At 52.4% G+C, this 16,657-nt stretch overlaps 7 protein-coding genes across 7 annotated transcripts; 6 read left to right on the top strand and 1 right to left on the bottom strand.

The window, feature by feature from the left end:
• Positions 1–960: 960 nt before the first annotated feature.
• On the top strand, positions 961–2,864 carry CTAM01_03184 (GATA zinc finger; the record flags this gene model as incomplete). Its single annotated transcript, XM_060519221.1, has 3 exons — positions 961–1,331; positions 1,391–1,980; positions 2,032–2,864. The coding sequence occupies 3 exons, from the start codon at positions 961–963 to the stop codon at positions 2,862–2,864; spliced, it is 1,794 nt and encodes a 597-aa protein (XP_060386220.1).
• Positions 2,865–4,443: 1,579 nt separating this feature from the next.
• CTAM01_03183 (COPI associated protein) lies at positions 4,444–5,292 on the bottom strand (the record flags this gene model as incomplete). Its single annotated transcript, XM_060519220.1, has 6 exons — positions 4,444–4,616; positions 4,692–4,760; positions 4,812–4,826; positions 4,902–4,945; positions 5,111–5,182; positions 5,273–5,292. The coding sequence occupies 6 exons, from the start codon at positions 5,290–5,292 to the stop codon at positions 4,444–4,446; spliced, it is 393 nt and encodes a 130-aa protein (XP_060386219.1).
• Positions 5,293–6,058: 766 nt separating this feature from the next.
• On the top strand, positions 6,059–8,659 carry CTAM01_03182 (translation elongation factor G; the record flags this gene model as incomplete). Its single annotated transcript, XM_060519219.1, has 4 exons — positions 6,059–6,099; positions 6,171–6,201; positions 6,258–6,318; positions 6,444–8,659. 4 exons carry the CDS (start codon positions 6,059–6,061, stop codon positions 8,657–8,659), a joined length of 2,349 nt encoding a protein of 782 aa, XP_060386218.1.
• Positions 8,660–10,468: 1,809 nt separating this feature from the next.
• Positions 10,469–11,412, top strand: CTAM01_03181 (uncharacterized protein; the record flags this gene model as incomplete). The annotated part of the gene is made up of 2 exons (XM_060519218.1): positions 10,469–10,682; positions 10,799–11,412. Coding segments are annotated over 2 exons (828 nt in total), but the record flags the coding sequence as incomplete, so codon positions are not given.
• Positions 11,413–12,259: 847 nt separating this feature from the next.
• CTAM01_03180 (uncharacterized protein) lies at positions 12,260–12,756 on the top strand (the record flags this gene model as incomplete). The annotated part of the gene is made up of 3 exons (XM_060519217.1): positions 12,260–12,268; positions 12,324–12,458; positions 12,520–12,756. 3 exons carry the CDS (start codon positions 12,260–12,262, stop codon positions 12,754–12,756), a joined length of 381 nt encoding a protein of 126 aa, XP_060386216.1.
• Positions 12,757–13,888: 1,132 nt separating this feature from the next.
• On the top strand, positions 13,889–14,700 carry CTAM01_03179 (uncharacterized protein; the record flags this gene model as incomplete). The annotated part of the gene is made up of 2 exons (XM_060519216.1): positions 13,889–14,095; positions 14,551–14,700. 2 exons carry the CDS (start codon positions 13,889–13,891, stop codon positions 14,698–14,700), a joined length of 357 nt encoding a protein of 118 aa, XP_060386215.1.
• Positions 14,701–15,099: 399 nt separating this feature from the next.
• On the top strand, positions 15,100–15,911 carry CTAM01_03178 (cupin; the record flags this gene model as incomplete). The annotated part of the gene is made up of 2 exons (XM_060519215.1): positions 15,100–15,242; positions 15,311–15,911. The coding sequence occupies 2 exons, from the start codon at positions 15,100–15,102 to the stop codon at positions 15,909–15,911; spliced, it is 744 nt and encodes a 247-aa protein (XP_060386214.1).
• Between the last annotated feature and the right edge of the window lie 746 nt (positions 15,912–16,657).

The raw sequence follows: 16,657 nt of genomic DNA, 5'->3' as shown, positions 1-16,657 counted from the left end.
ACGTTCACTACGTTTCCAGCCTGGCTTCCACCGTTCCAGAATTCTGGCCTGCTTCAAGACTTCACAAGCAACCTCCCACCCCCCTTTCCCACCTAACTGTTCCCCCCCAAGAGCCCACCAAACACCTGCCGATACCTCTCAGGCTCTCTCACCGCCCGGTGAACCCTCTAGAGGAACTCGCTACCCTTCACGTCGACGAGGGGCTCTTACATGTCTGCCAACGCCAGCAACGCCGGTTGTTTTCTCCTCAGCATGCACTCGAAATCACCATCATTACCCTCTTAGGCTCCCGTGCGCTCTCTCTCAGCTCTTCTGCAACACTCTCACACCCCCCTCTTCCTGGTAGAGCAGAAGAAACCGAATCCGGGGCTGTAGAAGAAACCGACCCCTGGCGTACAGTAGGCCCCTCAGCCTCTCACACCACACTGTGTACCCCGTAAAGAGGCATCAGCACCTAGAGACCTTTCTGTTGCCCTTGATCAACGGTGGCGACCCTCTGGTGCTTGTTTCCTTCCCCCGGCCTCCGATTCCGCCTTCTTGCTCCGTCATCCGGTCTTCCACAGCCACTTCCTGACGTTGTCGTCTACTCGAGGACGGGCCAATTCCATTCCCTGACCCTCTCCTCCTCCGGACTGCCGACCGTCGAACCACCTTTTGCACCGTGGTGGGGTTGTCTAAGTTTGACTCGGGCCCTACTTCTCTCCTACTTCTTTATACGCCATCCTACGACCGTCTCGCCGCTAGTTATCTCCCTCCTCCGAAGCCGTTTCCTTTCTCCGGGCCAAGCATTTATCTCTGCCTAGCGAAGTCATCAAATCAACGTACTCGATACCCCCTTTCCTACTCGTCAAGGTCCTCTTACACTTCGCCTCGACTAGTACGGTACACACGTCTTCTGCTGCTTTCAACACCACCTACGGCTAGTACATCCCACCTCGACCGAAACCACGCTCTCCACGAATGGCTATGGCCGATGGCATGTCGTCGGCGGCACAGGGGACGGCGAAACAGCCGCCCTCGACCATCCGAACCGCTCTCCCATCACGACGCATGTCCCCCAAGGCCCGCGAAGGAGGGCAGTACGCTGCCATGGAGCAGGCGAGAGGCCACAGTCCAGTAGGCCGAGGCGAGAGCCTTGAGGGACCGGCGACCTTGCGGCCAAATTCCCGACGTAGTCCGTCGAGCGACGCCATGTCGAGGTCACAGGCCAGGAGTCCGGTCTCAGTATCCAGTGATGGCTCCCCGAAGGACGTGAGATCAGAACCAAGACCTAGCCCGGCACCGTCAACGGCGACAACGTCTTCTTCAGGTCAGACGGGTCAAGTCTGCAGGTAAGAGGGCGACGGGCTTCTTTCCAACCCCCTGTGGACCGCTTGCTGACCAGCTACAGTAATTGTGGTACAACACGAACACCGTTATGGAGGAGATCTCCCCAAGGAACGACGATATGCAACGCTTGCGGCCTGTATCAGAAGGCGAGAAACGCATCACGCCCAACTAACCTCAAGAAACCCCCGCATCTTGTTGCAGCGGCACCTAGGACGGCTCCCCCAAAGATTGCGCCAGCACCAGGTCCAGGTCCAAAATATCTCAGTGCTCCCGCTCCCACGTATGTGACGGAGGAACAGGCGCCATCAGGCACCTGTCCAGGGGGTGGAAAGTGCAACGGTACCGGTGGTGCGGAAGGCTGCAGTGGTTGTCCTGCGTACAACAACCGAGTATCGAAATCCGCCCATCTGAACGTTCAGGGGCAAGGTGGTTGCGGTGGTGGTGGTGGCGGCGGCGGTTCGTCTAGCCAATCTCAGGGCGAACCCATGGCCGTCGACGACCCCGTCGCTCCTGTCGATATCGCCGCTCTGCAAATACAGCAAGCACAAAACCCAAATCATACCGTTGTGATCGCCTGCCAAAATTGCGGCACTACCATCACCCCGCTATGGAGACGAGACGAAAGTGGCCACACGATCTGCAATGCTTGCGGTACGTGCCGTCTTTTTTCTGGGGAAATCTTTAACATGCTGACATAAACAGGTCTTTACTACAAACTTCACGGAGTTCACCGGCCTGTGACTATGAAGAAGTCGATCATCAAGAGACGGAAACGAGTGATACCATCTTCGTTTGGCGGCGAGTGGACGGAAGAGATGCTTGAGGGTTCAGAGACGCAGAGCGTAGCACCAGAGGGAAGTCCGGAAAGGGGCACGATGAACGAGGACGGATCCATCAATTTGGGCTTTCGACGTCGGGGAGAGAATCCTGCCACCATGCTTCCAGATCCACTTATGCGTCCGAATCGACAAGGCTCGCCGCTGCCTTCGCATGACTTGGCTGCGTATCAATCTTCGGGTTCCCGAACTTCAAACCCCTATCCGGGATCGCTGAACGACGATAACCGCCTTGCTCCGATCACATCGCTCGCCGCCATGGGGGAACGCCAACCCTCTCTGTCACCTGGTTCTTTCTTGTCTCCATCGAGGAAACGATCACTTTCTGCGGAAGGAAATCCGTCTAGCGATGGCGGACCAGACACGTCCAAGCGATTATCGTCCATCAAGTCAATCCTCAACCCGACAACGGCAGATGACAGCCCGGCCTACCACTCGGGTAGCGATGACGCCGCGGAACATTACGCCCGATCTGCTATGTCGCCGGCCGCCTCCGCACCGAGTCCAGGTTCCTATTCGAATGCTCACATGACGCCTCTTCCATCACCTGGACCGAGCAGTCAGACGAGCAATCCGGGATTCAGGCCAGAAAACGAAAGAGTCAAGGCAGAGAAGAGGGCAGCATTGATTCGGGAAGCTGAACGGATGAGGGAGATGTTGGCCGCGAAGGAGAAGGAGCTAGCGGACATGGGAAACTAATGAAAGTTCCATCACGATACAAACGAACCACGGGATCATCGGACAACTGATTTTTTTGGGACAATATGGGCACACACACACACACACACACACACACACACACACATCATGGCTTGGAGTTCCTTTTTGTGCGAAGCGGTCGGCTGGGGCCGTCTATTCCATCACCAAACAGGTTGAAGCTATCCTTCTTCCATTTACGGTTTCACCAGGGGCGAACGAGAAAAACAAAAACGGACGGGGTCTGGCCTTACACAAAATGGGAGAGGATGATTGTTTTTGGGACGCATTTTGGCGGCCACTCAACAAAAAATGGCATCTTTCTTTACAGGGTGTTTTTCTCCGACTCACGAAGAGGGCGTTTTCTTCTGTTTACAACAAACCGAATGGAATTACAAAATGGAATTTGCGCGCGGAAAGGGAGTGAGATGGGAGGTTTTCCCAAGGGCGGACTAGGAGTTTTTTCTTTTCTTTGTCGTTCAGGGTGGATGGGATTTCGAACGGTGTTTACTGACAGATTACCCGACCATTTGTAAAGTGGGTATCGGGCGAGTGAAATCGGAGAGGTGAGAGGCATTCGGGAAGAACCAAGCAAGATATTTTCGTGTTCTATGGACGGTATGAAGAGGGTCAAAAACTGGCATGGCACAAGGCGTCTTTGGATGCTGTAGGGTGTATGTAGTAGCCCTTCTTTCCCAATCGGAAGTCTGCGCGTCGAAATATCAAAAGCTGAAGCAATGGACTTTGCTCGCATGGCTTAGTTATCTACCTAAAGCACAATGGGACTGGCCCCCCCCTTTCACCAGAAGTCTACCTTTCGGTCACCGTGGACTGTAAGTGACCAACGTTTCGCTCAAACCTTGAACCACCGACAAGGCAATGGTGTGGCACCCGCAGTCACATCACAAAGGCTGGAATCGTCGCGGACATCATGCAAGTATGAGGTAGTATGAGCAAGGCTTCTGGAGGGCAAATCAGGTCTGTTACGACTAGCCATTGCGGATCCCAAACAATACCCTACTTTTCCAGGCCTCCCTTTCTCCTTTACACCATCTAAGTAAAAAGTCATACAAAGTGCCACTAGACCTGGCACAGTCTTCCGTCGTACAAGTCGAAATGCAATGAAGCATATGCTCTTTCCCTACACAACACACACACACACACACAAACACACACACAACCTTCGTGCCTTACAGTGGTGAATACACACAATATACAGCCTGCTCGGTGGGGCCAAACATCATAAGGGAGCTTCGCGTCGAAATTTCCCACGCTGTCGTTCCTATCTGGTCGCTTCTCTTCTCGTTCTTTTTGTTCCCCATTGTCATGGATGAAGCTGAGGAATTGGTTGTCGTGATCGTTTTACGCGATGTCGAGTTCCCCGTCTCTTTTCAGTATCTTAAGTTTCGGAAGAAAAAAAGCCTCAGCAAATCCGGTTCATTGTCTTGTTTCGCGAATTGTAAAATAGGGGAAAAGAATCCGTGCCTTTACCTCTCTTCCAACGGTTTCAATGTTGGTAGAGTGCAAAAGGCATCCGAGATGAAATTTGGCTTCTTTGTGTGGTTGAAAAGGGGCTGCTAGCTTACACCTGCTCTGCACCCCAGCCGCCGTCGGCCTCGCGCATGTTGGCTGGCGGCTCGATCTGGGGAACAAACTCGAGGACGACGTAGGCGACGCCAATAAGGCCGACAATAGAGCCGGCAATGATCTTGAAGACACCGTCGGAGAGAAGGATGGAGCCGATGAAAATGTAGACTGCGAGGAAGGAGCCGCATTAGAACCAGTGTGCATCGACTACGAGAATATTCGGAGGGGGGCTTTGAAACTTACAGACACCGCGGCCAACGAAAGAGAAGAGGAATGAAGCGTAACGGGAGACTTGGGGAGGGATTTGGAACTCTGGTACTTTGTTAGAGGAGCTTCAGAGATTGAGGATTCATTATCAAATACCGAGCAGAGCAGTGCCTAATCAAATCGCATTAGCCATGTCACTACCAAGAATGCATCCTATGCAAGCTTCAGGAGGGGGTGAATGCTTACAGAGACCGAAGATGATCACGTAGGCGCCAACAATGATACCCTGGCTACACAGGCAGAGTTGTCAGTATAGAGTCATCAAATCGCTATGCCACCACATGTCTCCTTCGTCACGATGAAGGGGTTTGGCTGTCGCACGAGGAATCCGTGCGCGCGCGCAAGTAGAGGTCGTAGACACGGGAGGTCCGTCGGGGGGGTCGGATAAGACGTACAAGTTGAAGTTGAAGAATTGGGCAATGCCGCCCAGGACCATGATGGTCGCGGTGGCCAAGTTGACGATGCGGCTGATGCGAGTGACGCCTGGTTAGCTTTTTGCGCATGCGCAGGATAGCTACTGGGTAGCTACCGCATCGCAAAGACTAGGGACCACATACAAGGCGTCAGAAAGCTCCATTTTGGCGAGTTGTAGATTGCGTTACTGTCGGGGATAGACGGAGATTCGGTGGCGGAGGGCAAGCGAGGTGGATGAGAGAAGAAGAAGAAGAAGAAGGGAAGCTGGCGTGGATGAATTGGCCAGGCAGCTAGATATCGCGGGTTTGGAAGAAGGATGTGTTGTGATGTGGGTGTGGGTGTGAAGAAGAAGCAAGGTGGGTGCAAGGTGTGACGTCCGGACAAGAGGCTGACGAGTCAAGTTCCGTAACTCTTTGGCTCCTGAAGCTCCTAGCAGATAGAAGGAGTGTGCTGGTGGATACTTGATGGAGCAAGTATATCTACCAGGCACTGGTACACGTAGCAAGCGCATATCATAGGTACCATGAAGTCGCAGCGGTTGAGCACCAGCCACACAAACCCCCAGCCTCTTTTCTGAGGGAGGTCACTGACTTGGCAGGAACGAGCCAAAGCTCTGTTGACCGCCTTCCTGCTTCGGACTGCATGGGTGTATGGACATCTGCTACGCGGATTGGTTGATTGCCGACTGATCAAAGTGAAAGTGCAGTCAATTAGAGAGCTCTCACGCCATCATGTTGTGAACAGCTTCATCCATGATCTAACTTAACGACATTTGCGACGTCATTTTGCTGTTCGCGCTTATCTCATGGCACTCTAAAATGTGATTGGAGTTCGTCGCCACCTTTCACATTCGTATTTTGTACTACGAAAACCCATATTTGATGGTCTAGTCATGCTGGTCTTTCGAGCTTCAGTGCCTAGGCAAAGCCATGTCGGCCGGTTACCAGGGCGGTCTTGTTTCGCTGGGATTGTGAGCTTCCGAAGGTCAATACACACACCTCCGGTGCAATCGAAGCATCGGTCTCCTATCAAGGATATCAGAAATATTGGGATCATTGCCCATGTCGATGCTGTGCGTATTCAGTCGCTTTTTGAGCTTGAGTGATAGAATGGCTGATTTATTCTCAGGGCAAAACCACAACGACTGAGCGCATGCTGTATTATAGCGGCGTGACTCGCCGAGTTGGAGGTATGCAGGAGCCATTTTACCTTGCAATCGTTTTCATATCAACATTTTGTCTCGCGGAGTTGGATGAGAGCCGTAGCCGCGGCAAGTATGTACCAAGACCCTCTTGGCTGACCACGACACTGTAGACGTCGATGCAGGAAACACAGTGACTGACTTCCTCGACCTGGAGCGGGAACGAGGTATCACAATTCAGTCAGCAGCCATCACTTTTAACTGGCCCCTTCACGAGGAATGCGCCCCAGGCACAACCCCCAAAACGATCAATCTTATCGACACACCGGGTCATCAAGACTTCAGATTTGAGGTTGACAGGTGTCTGCCTGTTCTTGACGGTGCTGTATGTATCATCGACTCAGTGAAAGGCGTAGAAGCTCATACGGAGAGAGTGTGGGCTTCAGCACACGATCACAAGATCCCTCGCATTGTCTTCGTCAATAAGCTCGACCGAGACGGTGCTTCATTTCGAAAATCTGTGTTGGAGATTGGGTCACGTCTGAACGGGTGGCCACTTGTATGCCAAATTCCATGGTGGGAAGGAGACCAGTTTGTCGGTGTCATCGACGTCATTGACCGAGTCGGATATCGGTGGAAGGCAGAGAAGCAGAAGACGAAGTACGAGTTCGCGGAACTGCAAGAGGTGCTCAAGGGCAACTATCTTCTCGATGAAATTGAGACAGCTCGCGAGCGGCTCATTGAAGGCCTCGCTGAATGTGATGAGTCCATTATGGACCTGTTCGCAGACGATCCAAACAAAATCACAGGCAAGATGTTGAAAAACAGCGTTCGAAGCGCCATCCGCAGTGGCGACGGAAACGTTATTCCCGTTCTAGCAGGTGCCAGCTTCCGGCACATCGGTGTCGAGCCCCTGATGGACGCCATCGTTGACTACCTTCCCAGTCCTGACGAACGACCTGATCTTGAGATCCGTGCCGGCCCGGCAAAGCACAACCTCATTACGCTACTCGGTCAGAACTCGAGCAAGAAGCCAGGCCAGCAGCGTGTAGCAGCAGTCGCCTCCGTCTTCAAGGTCTATAATCACCCCAAAGAGGGAATCTTGAGCTTCGTGCGAGTCTACTTTGGCGAACTTCACAAGAACTCGTCCACCTGGAACACGCATAATCAGCAGGCAGAGCGTCCGTTCGGCTTGTTGCAGATATCCGCGGAGAAGACAGAAGATGTGCAACACCTTGCCACTGGCCAGATTGGCGCCATCAAGGGTCTAAAGAAGGCTCGTACGGGCGACACGCTGCTTGCTACTATCGCTCAGAAGCAGATCCCGGATGCCCTCAAGCATATCCAGATCAGGCCCCCAGAAATTCCTCCGCCAGTGGCTTTCCTCGCGATTGACCCCCACGGGCCCACAGCTTCCAAGGAGCTAGAGATCGCGCTCGAAAATGCGTCACGAGAAGATCCCAGCTTGAGATGGAGCCGTGACGAGAAGACAGAACAATTCATCCTGCAGGGTATGGGCAAACTCCACCTTGATATCGCCGTCTACAACCTCAAGCAGAACCCTAAGGTTCAGGCCGACTTCGGTCCTATCGAGGTCGATTACAAAGAGTGCATCACGTCCTCAATCGGACCACATCATGTCACCTTTGACAGGGTCGTCGCGAGTAAGTCGGGCAAGGTATCATGTACAGCAACTCTGGAACCTCTGGAAGACCACCACCGCCAAGCCGCACTTGAGCCGACTGTCGAACGCGACGGGAACATGATTCACATCATCATCGATCTCCCCGAAGACGGCAACATAGCCTTTGATCCCGAGGAAGCCCGACAGCAACTCATCAATGGCGCCGTCGCAGCCGTGGCCCGCGGCCCGCGCCGCGGCTCCCCCGTCCAAGGTTGCCACATCACCATCACCGTTGACGCCGCAGCCGCCGAGAGCCCGTCCGGTGGACACTTCGCCGGCGCAGCATCTCGAGCCGTGCGCGAAGCACTCCGCGAGGCGCACATCACAAAGGGTGCCGTGGGCGTCCTCGAGCCCGTCATGCTTCTACACATCAGCTGTCCCGAGGCGGCCGCGGGCTTGGTGCAGCATGACATCAGCTCAGGAGCCGGTGGACACGTACTGGAGGTCAATGATAAGTCCGCCGAGTCGAGTTCGCACATCGACGTCAGCAGTATCTACGCGCCGCCAGATCCGTACGAGATCGTGGCTTCATTGAGGGGGAAAAAGTCGTTGGCCAGGACGGTGGAAATTGTAGCCAAGGTGCCGTTCAAGGAGGTCTTGAACTTTGACGAGCAGCTGAGAGGCAAGACTGGCGGAAGACACTCGATGACGATGGCGTTTGACAGTTTCGATCGTGTTGTTGGCCAACGAGAGAAGGCATTGTAAAGATAGAAAGTGTATTTGTACTTTGTAAAGTAGAAAGTTTAAGAGGTTACAGGAACTCAGATACCTTCCCCATTTTCCCGAACGTACTGCGCAAATCGTCAGGAATAGCATTCGCATGTACAATACTCATGAATAGCCGGTTAGTGAAATTGCAAGTATTGAATACACGTAGCTCTGATGTTGCTGAACAGGTGCGATAATATCATGACTAAGCAGCGCATAAGTCTTCAGCAGCAGGGGACGCAACCCGACGTTGTTTTTCGAGCCAAAACAAAAGGAAACAGAGAATCTCGCTCAAAAGAAACAAATTGCCATGAATTACAAAAGATTTGATAGCACAACCTGGTTTCGATCCAGGGACCTCTGGGTTATGAGCCCAGCGCTCTACCCCTGAGCTATTGTGCTCAGGCTTGTTGATGAAAATTTTGATGGTCTTGTAACCCATATCCCGCTCGGTTGTGGAGCTGTGACTCACACATCCTCAACCAATAGTTCAACACGTCTCTTCAACCACTCGTGTTCTTCATCTGCTCTATTTTATCTCTACTCATAAAAAGCGACTGGTCATTTGTCATGGACTAGCTAGTTCTACTCAACAATCCCTCAAATTCATACCTGGGATGGCTCGTTGACCTTGCTACTTGAATCAGGTCCAACTGTAGGGATATGGGGGTAGATATCCTCGAAAGACTGCACGTCATAGGCTCAGCACCCGCGATCCTCGTCGCATCAACCCGATTCCCATGTACAGCGGAACGAAAACCTTGAATCCACAGTCAGATCGTGGCTGAATAATACGACTAGGTTCTTAAGTAGCACTCACGGAAGGGCAGAATGACCTTGGCAGCAACCGTTTGGAAATCGCGCGTCTTGGATTATCTGCGTCAAACATATGAGATCACCGTTGCTAGACAGTTTCTGGAACCTCCCTTGCGGCTTTTGAACTTACTAGGTCGTTTCTGCCAAGCTCCATGTTATCTACCATGGTGATAACCACAGACTGCTGTCTTCTGGAAGAAGTAGCTGCGAGATACGGATTTGAAGCCGCAAAGAATGCAATCCCCATGCTTAGAATCTGGTCCCAGACCCGAGCAGCGAGGCGAGCCTGTCTTCACGCGGCACATACCTTTAGGGCCATATCTCGGTGACAAAACCGAGTCAGTGTATCATTCTCCGCTCCCAAGCATTTGTTCAGTGCTGCCCTCGTCCTGGCGTTGTATCTCCCTGCCTCACCTCCTGACAAGAATGACAACAGCGGCTGCGCGAAGGGGAGTTTGAGTTACTTGGCGACGTTTACTGGAAGTGCCTTAGCGCTGAGGGCCTTTCTGATGACTTTGATGTGACATCGAACAGCGAGACGCGCAGCGCAGCTGCGGACTTTATCCGGCTCGGTGGTCTTGTCTCCATGCGCAACGAAATGTGCTTGGGCGGGCTTCGTTCCGCGCAACGGGTTCTACTGGACTTTGTAAGTCTATTGGACAACATGAAGAATTAGCGGATAGCAGGCTAGTCACGTCTGCTTTGTATGCTCTGCGAGAGCCCTGGAGACCACTGTTGGTTGATGAGTAAGGTGTAGGAGGGATAGTCCAATGACACAACAGAAGCCTTCTCTCAAACACATATCTCAGACATGACAATTCAGACTGAACTTTCCGCATCGTCCCTAACTAGAGACACTGCGCCCAAGTTTGGTTTCTTTTGAGAAACGCAAGGCCTCGCTTACGGATACCTGATAGAGAGTGACACCGTCTCAGCACTGGGCTGTAAGTCTATATTTTTTCACCAAAGTCTCCTCAATGATACTCAAGACATCATCCGTCGCGCGTCGCCATAGCCACCATTGATGCAGGAGAGATCAGTTCAGACCTGCCACCGGGTAAGATCTCTGCCACGGATATTCGCCGTCTTCGGGTGAGGGCTGCGGCAAAACTCCGAATCCGTCTCCAGGCCAGTCGAGCCATCTTATCATCACCGTACAATAGAGGTATAATAAATAATACGAAGCTTGTCGATTCTAAGGTAAGTAAGTGCACTTTCAAGAAGTTTTTTATCAAGATCCTTATTCCCAGTATTTACTAATGATTTGATGCCACTTCTTTGTCATTGAGCCAAGCAAGAGCCCAACCCCAGTGGCTTCAGGAAACTACACGATGGACCTGGCGAGGTTCGCAGCTAGCCTCAACTCTAAAGCGCTGCCAAGGAGCCTATACGGCACTCTTCCTATTATCGGGGTCGACATCATCACAGCTGTGCTGACCGGCATGGTTAAACCTGTCTATAAGTCTTCGACGGAGGCACTAACAACCATCCACGGCAACAGCGGACCCCAGTCAGTCGCAGCCATAGACGGCTTAGAGACCACAATCTTTGGCGCGATGTATCTCAACGGTACTGCAGCCGGTGCATTACAAATCGAGCACGTCGTGCTGAACGCGCATCCGTCCTCCTCTGTCCTCCCCGCTCTGCTAGTCTACGCCTCCACTCGAAACACAAACACCAGTGGCGAGGACTTCCTCACTGCTCTCGCCGCAGGCTACGAAGGCTGCGCGCGAATCGGCCTCGCATCATGCTCCTCAGTAGAAGACGAACGTGGTTTCAAGAACCCGGCCATCAACGGACAGCTCGCCATGGCGGCGGCGGTCGGTAACCTCCTCAGCTGGGACGCCGCGACCATCGCGTCCGCTATGGGGCTCGCGGCATCAAGTTCAGGCGGTCTCGTGGCTTTCCAGACGACGGACGCCCAGACGAAGTAGATTCACCCGGGCCACGGCGGGCCATTAGGCATCGAAGCTGCGCTCATGGCTCGCGCGGGTGTCACGTGCCCGCCAAATATCTTGGAGAACGAGATGGGGTTCCTGCATGCCTGTTCGCCGGAACCGACCTATACGCAAACTCTGGCTTCCTTGAGGCCCTGGTGGACAAGTACAACCGTACTACCAAAGCTCTAAGTATTGAGGACGATGCCCAGTCTCTGCGCTCCTTAGTTGAGAATATGTGGAAGGAAACAAACATGTCCCACGTGTATGACGGAGTTGTAAAGGTCGGAAAAGAGGCCCGTTTGGAATAGAATAGATTAGTATTTGTAAAGCTCGCTTGATATCATAGGCCGGGACTTACACGCTCAAAGGTGTGGAGGCAAATCACTAATATCAACCTTGTGAGGTTGCAACTTGCAGGAGACATGACGAGTTGAATGCACCCATCTTCAAGTTATATGCTCCGATAGTTTACACAGCCGAGATACAATATGACTTATACTGACTGCGACATGACAGCATACACAAATTGGGAATATCTCGACCACTCGGAGTAACAGTCAAAAAGAAGAGACGCATGTGACATCAGGCTTTCATCAGGTGCCACCGATCTGATTATTACTCTAGCTATTCGAGGCAATTACTTCTCCTGCATTACTGAAAAATCGAGCCATTTCGCGAAATTGGAACTTCTGAAATAAGATAGGCTTTGTCACTCAAAAGGAGCGTCTTTGGACATGAACGCATAATCCCAGCGCCATCGCTTTACTTCGTCTGCTTGAGCGCTTTGGCTATGTGCTAATCATATGATGATTGACAGTATGGACTCATCGCAGCGGTGGTTATGTTTGGGGTAAGCATAGCAAGTCCTTCCACCATTGTTCACATGCTGACCTTGTTTTCCACAGGCCATGGAACTCTTTTCCAGTCTCAGAGAAGACGCACAAGCTGCGAAACTCAAGGCAATCATTGACAAGACTTCGACTGCTCGGCTCTACGTCCAAGTCGAAGAAAAGACCGCAGTGGCGTATTCGTCTCTAAATGTACGGCTCGATAAAACGTTTTCCCCTGTGAGACAGATGACTAGGACTGACACAAGAATAGGCCGAGATTGAGAGCATTGCGGAAGCATACGTTGACAGGGAGGCCAAACCGCAAAAGTTCCAGAAAGCACTCGATCGATTCACGAAGTCGGCCGGCAATTTGCTACCGAACGTAGATGAGGTCTACGCCCAGCTCTTCGTGGGTGATGCGCAGGGAGGGTCATGGGTTGGGGATGACCCATCTCTGGAGCAAATGAAGAGTATGCATGATGATGAGATCAAAGTCCGTAATAGCTAGTTTCGGATATCAAAGTGAGCATAAATGTATTCGATCAAACATAGCATTTCAGTACTCGGTATGAAGCTTAGCATATATGTACGGAGTAGCCGTGACAGAAACTCCAGCAAGAAAGGCTGCATGATTTGAAGAAGTCCCCTGCTCGACTTAGTTTCTCTCTTGTGTGCCAAAGAAAGGTTGTATTCGCTCAGTTATGCAGAAATCGCATCACGGAGAGAGGCCTTTCCCCAGAGCACCCTACCTGAACTACATAACTAATCTTTACCAAAAACAAAATAATGAAATACATGCAACACCAGGCATTCGCCAGTCGTCACCGACCTGACTACTACTCTGGCCCTCACTGGCTTGTCTATGGGAGAGCGGACGGGATCCCGAATTCTCCAGTGGGTATGGTCGCATGTGGTAATCTCAGGGTTGGGGACGGCTCATGTCTGCATGAACGACTTAGGCGTCCTCAGTTGGGGTCGAAGGTGAGTAACACCTAGGCCAATACAACTCTCTCTTCGGTGTAGGATTCCATGTCTCGGTCGTACCGGCAAGCTGGTGACCTTACCTTGCTGACCGACACAGTTATGGAAGTCGATATCCCGAAGGAATTGTGAACCCCTCCCGCTAGGCTCGGAAACCGCTGGCCCCGGACCCAGCCCAGAGGGAATGGATAAGCTCCAGCTCTTCTCAAGCCAGAGGAGCCAAGAGGTACGTGGGTGTCTCTTTACCAGATCACAATGGAGACTCTGTGGGTAGGGCGTCAGATTCTTGTCGGTGAAGGACCGATCCACCGGTCTAGCGTCGTCGTCATCTCGGTATCGACCGAGCCGACACCACAGGGTTTTGCTGAGGGAGCACTGAAGAACATCCCTCTAATTCAACTCCTAAGTCTGACTGTATTCAGATTCCCGGCTGTTTTCCCTGGGTCCGATAAGCACTATGCTTATGAAGCTTGGCCATGGTAGTTTGTGTAATCTACTAGCTGCTGTCAATAACCCAAATATCCGAACAAGGACCCAAATACTTAGCATTCACAGCAGGGTCGAGTTCACATCTCGTAGACAGCTGCTATGGAGTCTTGACTCTGGGTGTTGGCCAAGGTGCCCATACCGCAGGTGAAAGCTGCCAACAATCAGAGCTCATGAAAATAACAATATCCGCCGGCGCCGTGCGAAAGGAGACAACAACATATGAACAGCAATCCTGTCCAACATCACAGGCGCCTGTCCAAGCCCACGTGGTCGCATCCCACCTGACCCGGAGCGACACTGATCCGCGAGGCGTAGATCAGGGAAACAAGACCGACCGGCCGGGTTACGACCCTGCTGGACATTCCTTCGATGCAAGGGTATGTGAGGAAACGAAATGGCATTCGTTTCGTGTCAAGCAAATTTTCTTGGGATGAATAAACAGAACAACATGTGCATCCTGTTTGTCTTCTTCCCACGTTATTTTTAGGTTGGGACGACACAACAAGCGCCGGAGGGAGAGGGAGGTCGGTTTGGCGGGTGCACGTCGCACAGCCGACATGTGGGGCCCGGGTAGCGGTCTCCGAGAAGCGCAGCAGCGAATGAAAAGGCATCTTCAGTGGCACTACTCAGGGCTGAGCCTATGCGTGATTGGATCAGAGACCCGCAGCCGCAGGAAACATTTCTCCCGACGCCCCCAAAAACAAACGCCGACCGGGATTACACAATTCGACATTCCCCATCCTCCATCCTGCTTCTCCAACCTCGTGGCCGATGTACATACCTAGTGCAACGACCCAACTCCGCGCTAGTGCTGACAAGTTGACAACGAAAGGAAAAGAATTCCAAGCCCTGTCAATTCTTACCGGACTACACTGCTCCCGAGGAGGAACTTTGTGAGCCATGGCACGTGGGAGCCGTGTCTGTCCGTTTTGGTCTGGGTCTTGTCATCTTGAAAGGCTACCTTAGCTGGGCTAGCGAGTGAGTTGGTTTTTTTTTTTTGCTGCGGACAGGATGTGAGTTGAGCCGAACGTTGGTCGAGTGCTAAGCCTAGCCATCTTCCAAGACCATGCGGGATGGCTTTTGGTCCACGATGGATGAGACCTGGAGGTTGGATGCCATCCCAAATTAGACTATGCACACCAAACTTGAATTGTTCACGTTCATCCCATCCAATAGATGGGATGCCAGTATATAACTAGACATCAAATCCCGCTCTGATGATGGCTTCTTCTCTTGCATCTCATCACACAGTGAACGCATAATAACATCATCTCATCTTTCCTTGAGTCTCCTCTACTTTGTCTCCTTTCCCACTTTGACTAGCATTCTTTCGGCATCGTCGTCTTTAGCAAGCGTCCAAAGCAACAAGAACACATTCAAAATGTACTTCACAACCAGCTCCGTCGCCCTCACCCTGGCCCTCGCCTCCTCGGCCCTCGCAGCCCCCTACAGCAGCCAGACAACCTCCGCTCCCGCTCCCACTTCCACTCTATCCCTCACCCAGCAGCTCTTCCTCGCCGACACGTAAGTCCCTTACCCTCATTCTCAACCCTCCCCCCCCCTCTCCCCAACATACTAACAACTTGAAACAGCGCCGCAGACCGCTTCAAGCTCCTCCCCGACGACAAGCAATTCATCTTCGACTTCAACCAACCCCAACAAAACCCCGGCAAAGGAGGCGAACTCGTCGCCGCCAACCGCAAGACCTTCCCCGCCCTAGTCGGCACCGGCGCGGGCATGGCCGTAGGCCGCGTCGGCCCCTGCGGCATGAACACCCTGCACGTCCACCCCCGCTCCTCCGAGCTCCAGATCGTCGTCAAAGGCCGCCTCATCACCGAAATGACGCCCGAGAACGGTGTCGTTCTCGCCGCCGATGGAAAGACCCGCCGCGCCATCCGCACCGAGCTGGGCCCCTTCCAGATGACCCCCTTTTACCAGGGCTCTCTGCACACGCAGTTCAACCCGGACTGCGGCGACGCCGTGTTTGTGGCGAGCTTCGCTTCTGAGGATTTCGGCACCGGACAGGTTGCGGATAGCACCTTTGCCTTGACGGACGATGTTATCGCTGCTACGTTTGGGCAGAGCATCGCTGGTGCGGATATCGATCGCGTGCGCAAGGCTATTCCTGCTAGCATTGCGCTTGGGGTTGACGAGTGCTTGAAGAAGTGCAACATCCAGAAGCGTGCTTTGTAAGCTGGTAGGAGAAGCACTTGGGGGATAGTAATGGTGTTGGCGAGTGAGCGTTGTTGATTGCTGTAGAGAGCGTGGCATCTTGCGTCTGGCAAGCGAGCATTTGGTTTGGTATTCGGATTATTGCATTGACCCTGGGCGTTTTGCTTTGGAATTCTTTCTCATTCTGTTTGCCCCCCCTTCATCCCCTTAGCTAGCATTTGCGGTTTTGTTTTCGTTCGTTGTATCTAGATTTGGTGAGCAACTCATAAGAAATACGTAGCATCGAGGAAAAAATGAAATACCCTGTATATACGCGGTTGACTAGTTGCAACTCTTCTCAAGACAATGCCTTAAGATAGCTAACTAATATCGATTTATGCATATACTGAGATATTATTATCTACGTCGTACTTTATGACACCGTGCAAGCTCGCTGCCGTTATGCTCTAGCAAGCATTGTAGTCAGAGCGGCTTGCTGCGCCTGCGTCGCCTCGAGAGGGTACTCTGTTACCGGCAACTGTAGGATGGCGAATGCTAGGGCGGACACATAGGAACGATGACGCGAAAATCGGATCGAGGCATTAACACATCAATGAGCATGAACGTTCGTTGATTGGTTGGACCGGACCGTATAGCAAGTGACAGGCCCAATAACCCCTGATCAAGGTCTGAACTACCCTAGAACAAACATCAACGGACGCTTGAAAAGCCATCATGTCTTGTCCACATACCACTCTACATCACCTCCCGTTGCTCTCGGGCAATGC

Source organism: Colletotrichum tamarilloi (genome assembly GCF_030869305.1).
Source record: "Colletotrichum tamarilloi strain Tom-12 chromosome Unknown Scaffold_7.1, whole genome shotgun sequence".
Taxonomy (NCBI): Eukaryota; Fungi; Ascomycota; class Sordariomycetes; order Glomerellales; family Glomerellaceae; genus Colletotrichum; species Colletotrichum tamarilloi.
This window is presented reverse-complemented; position numbering and strand designations above follow the sequence as displayed.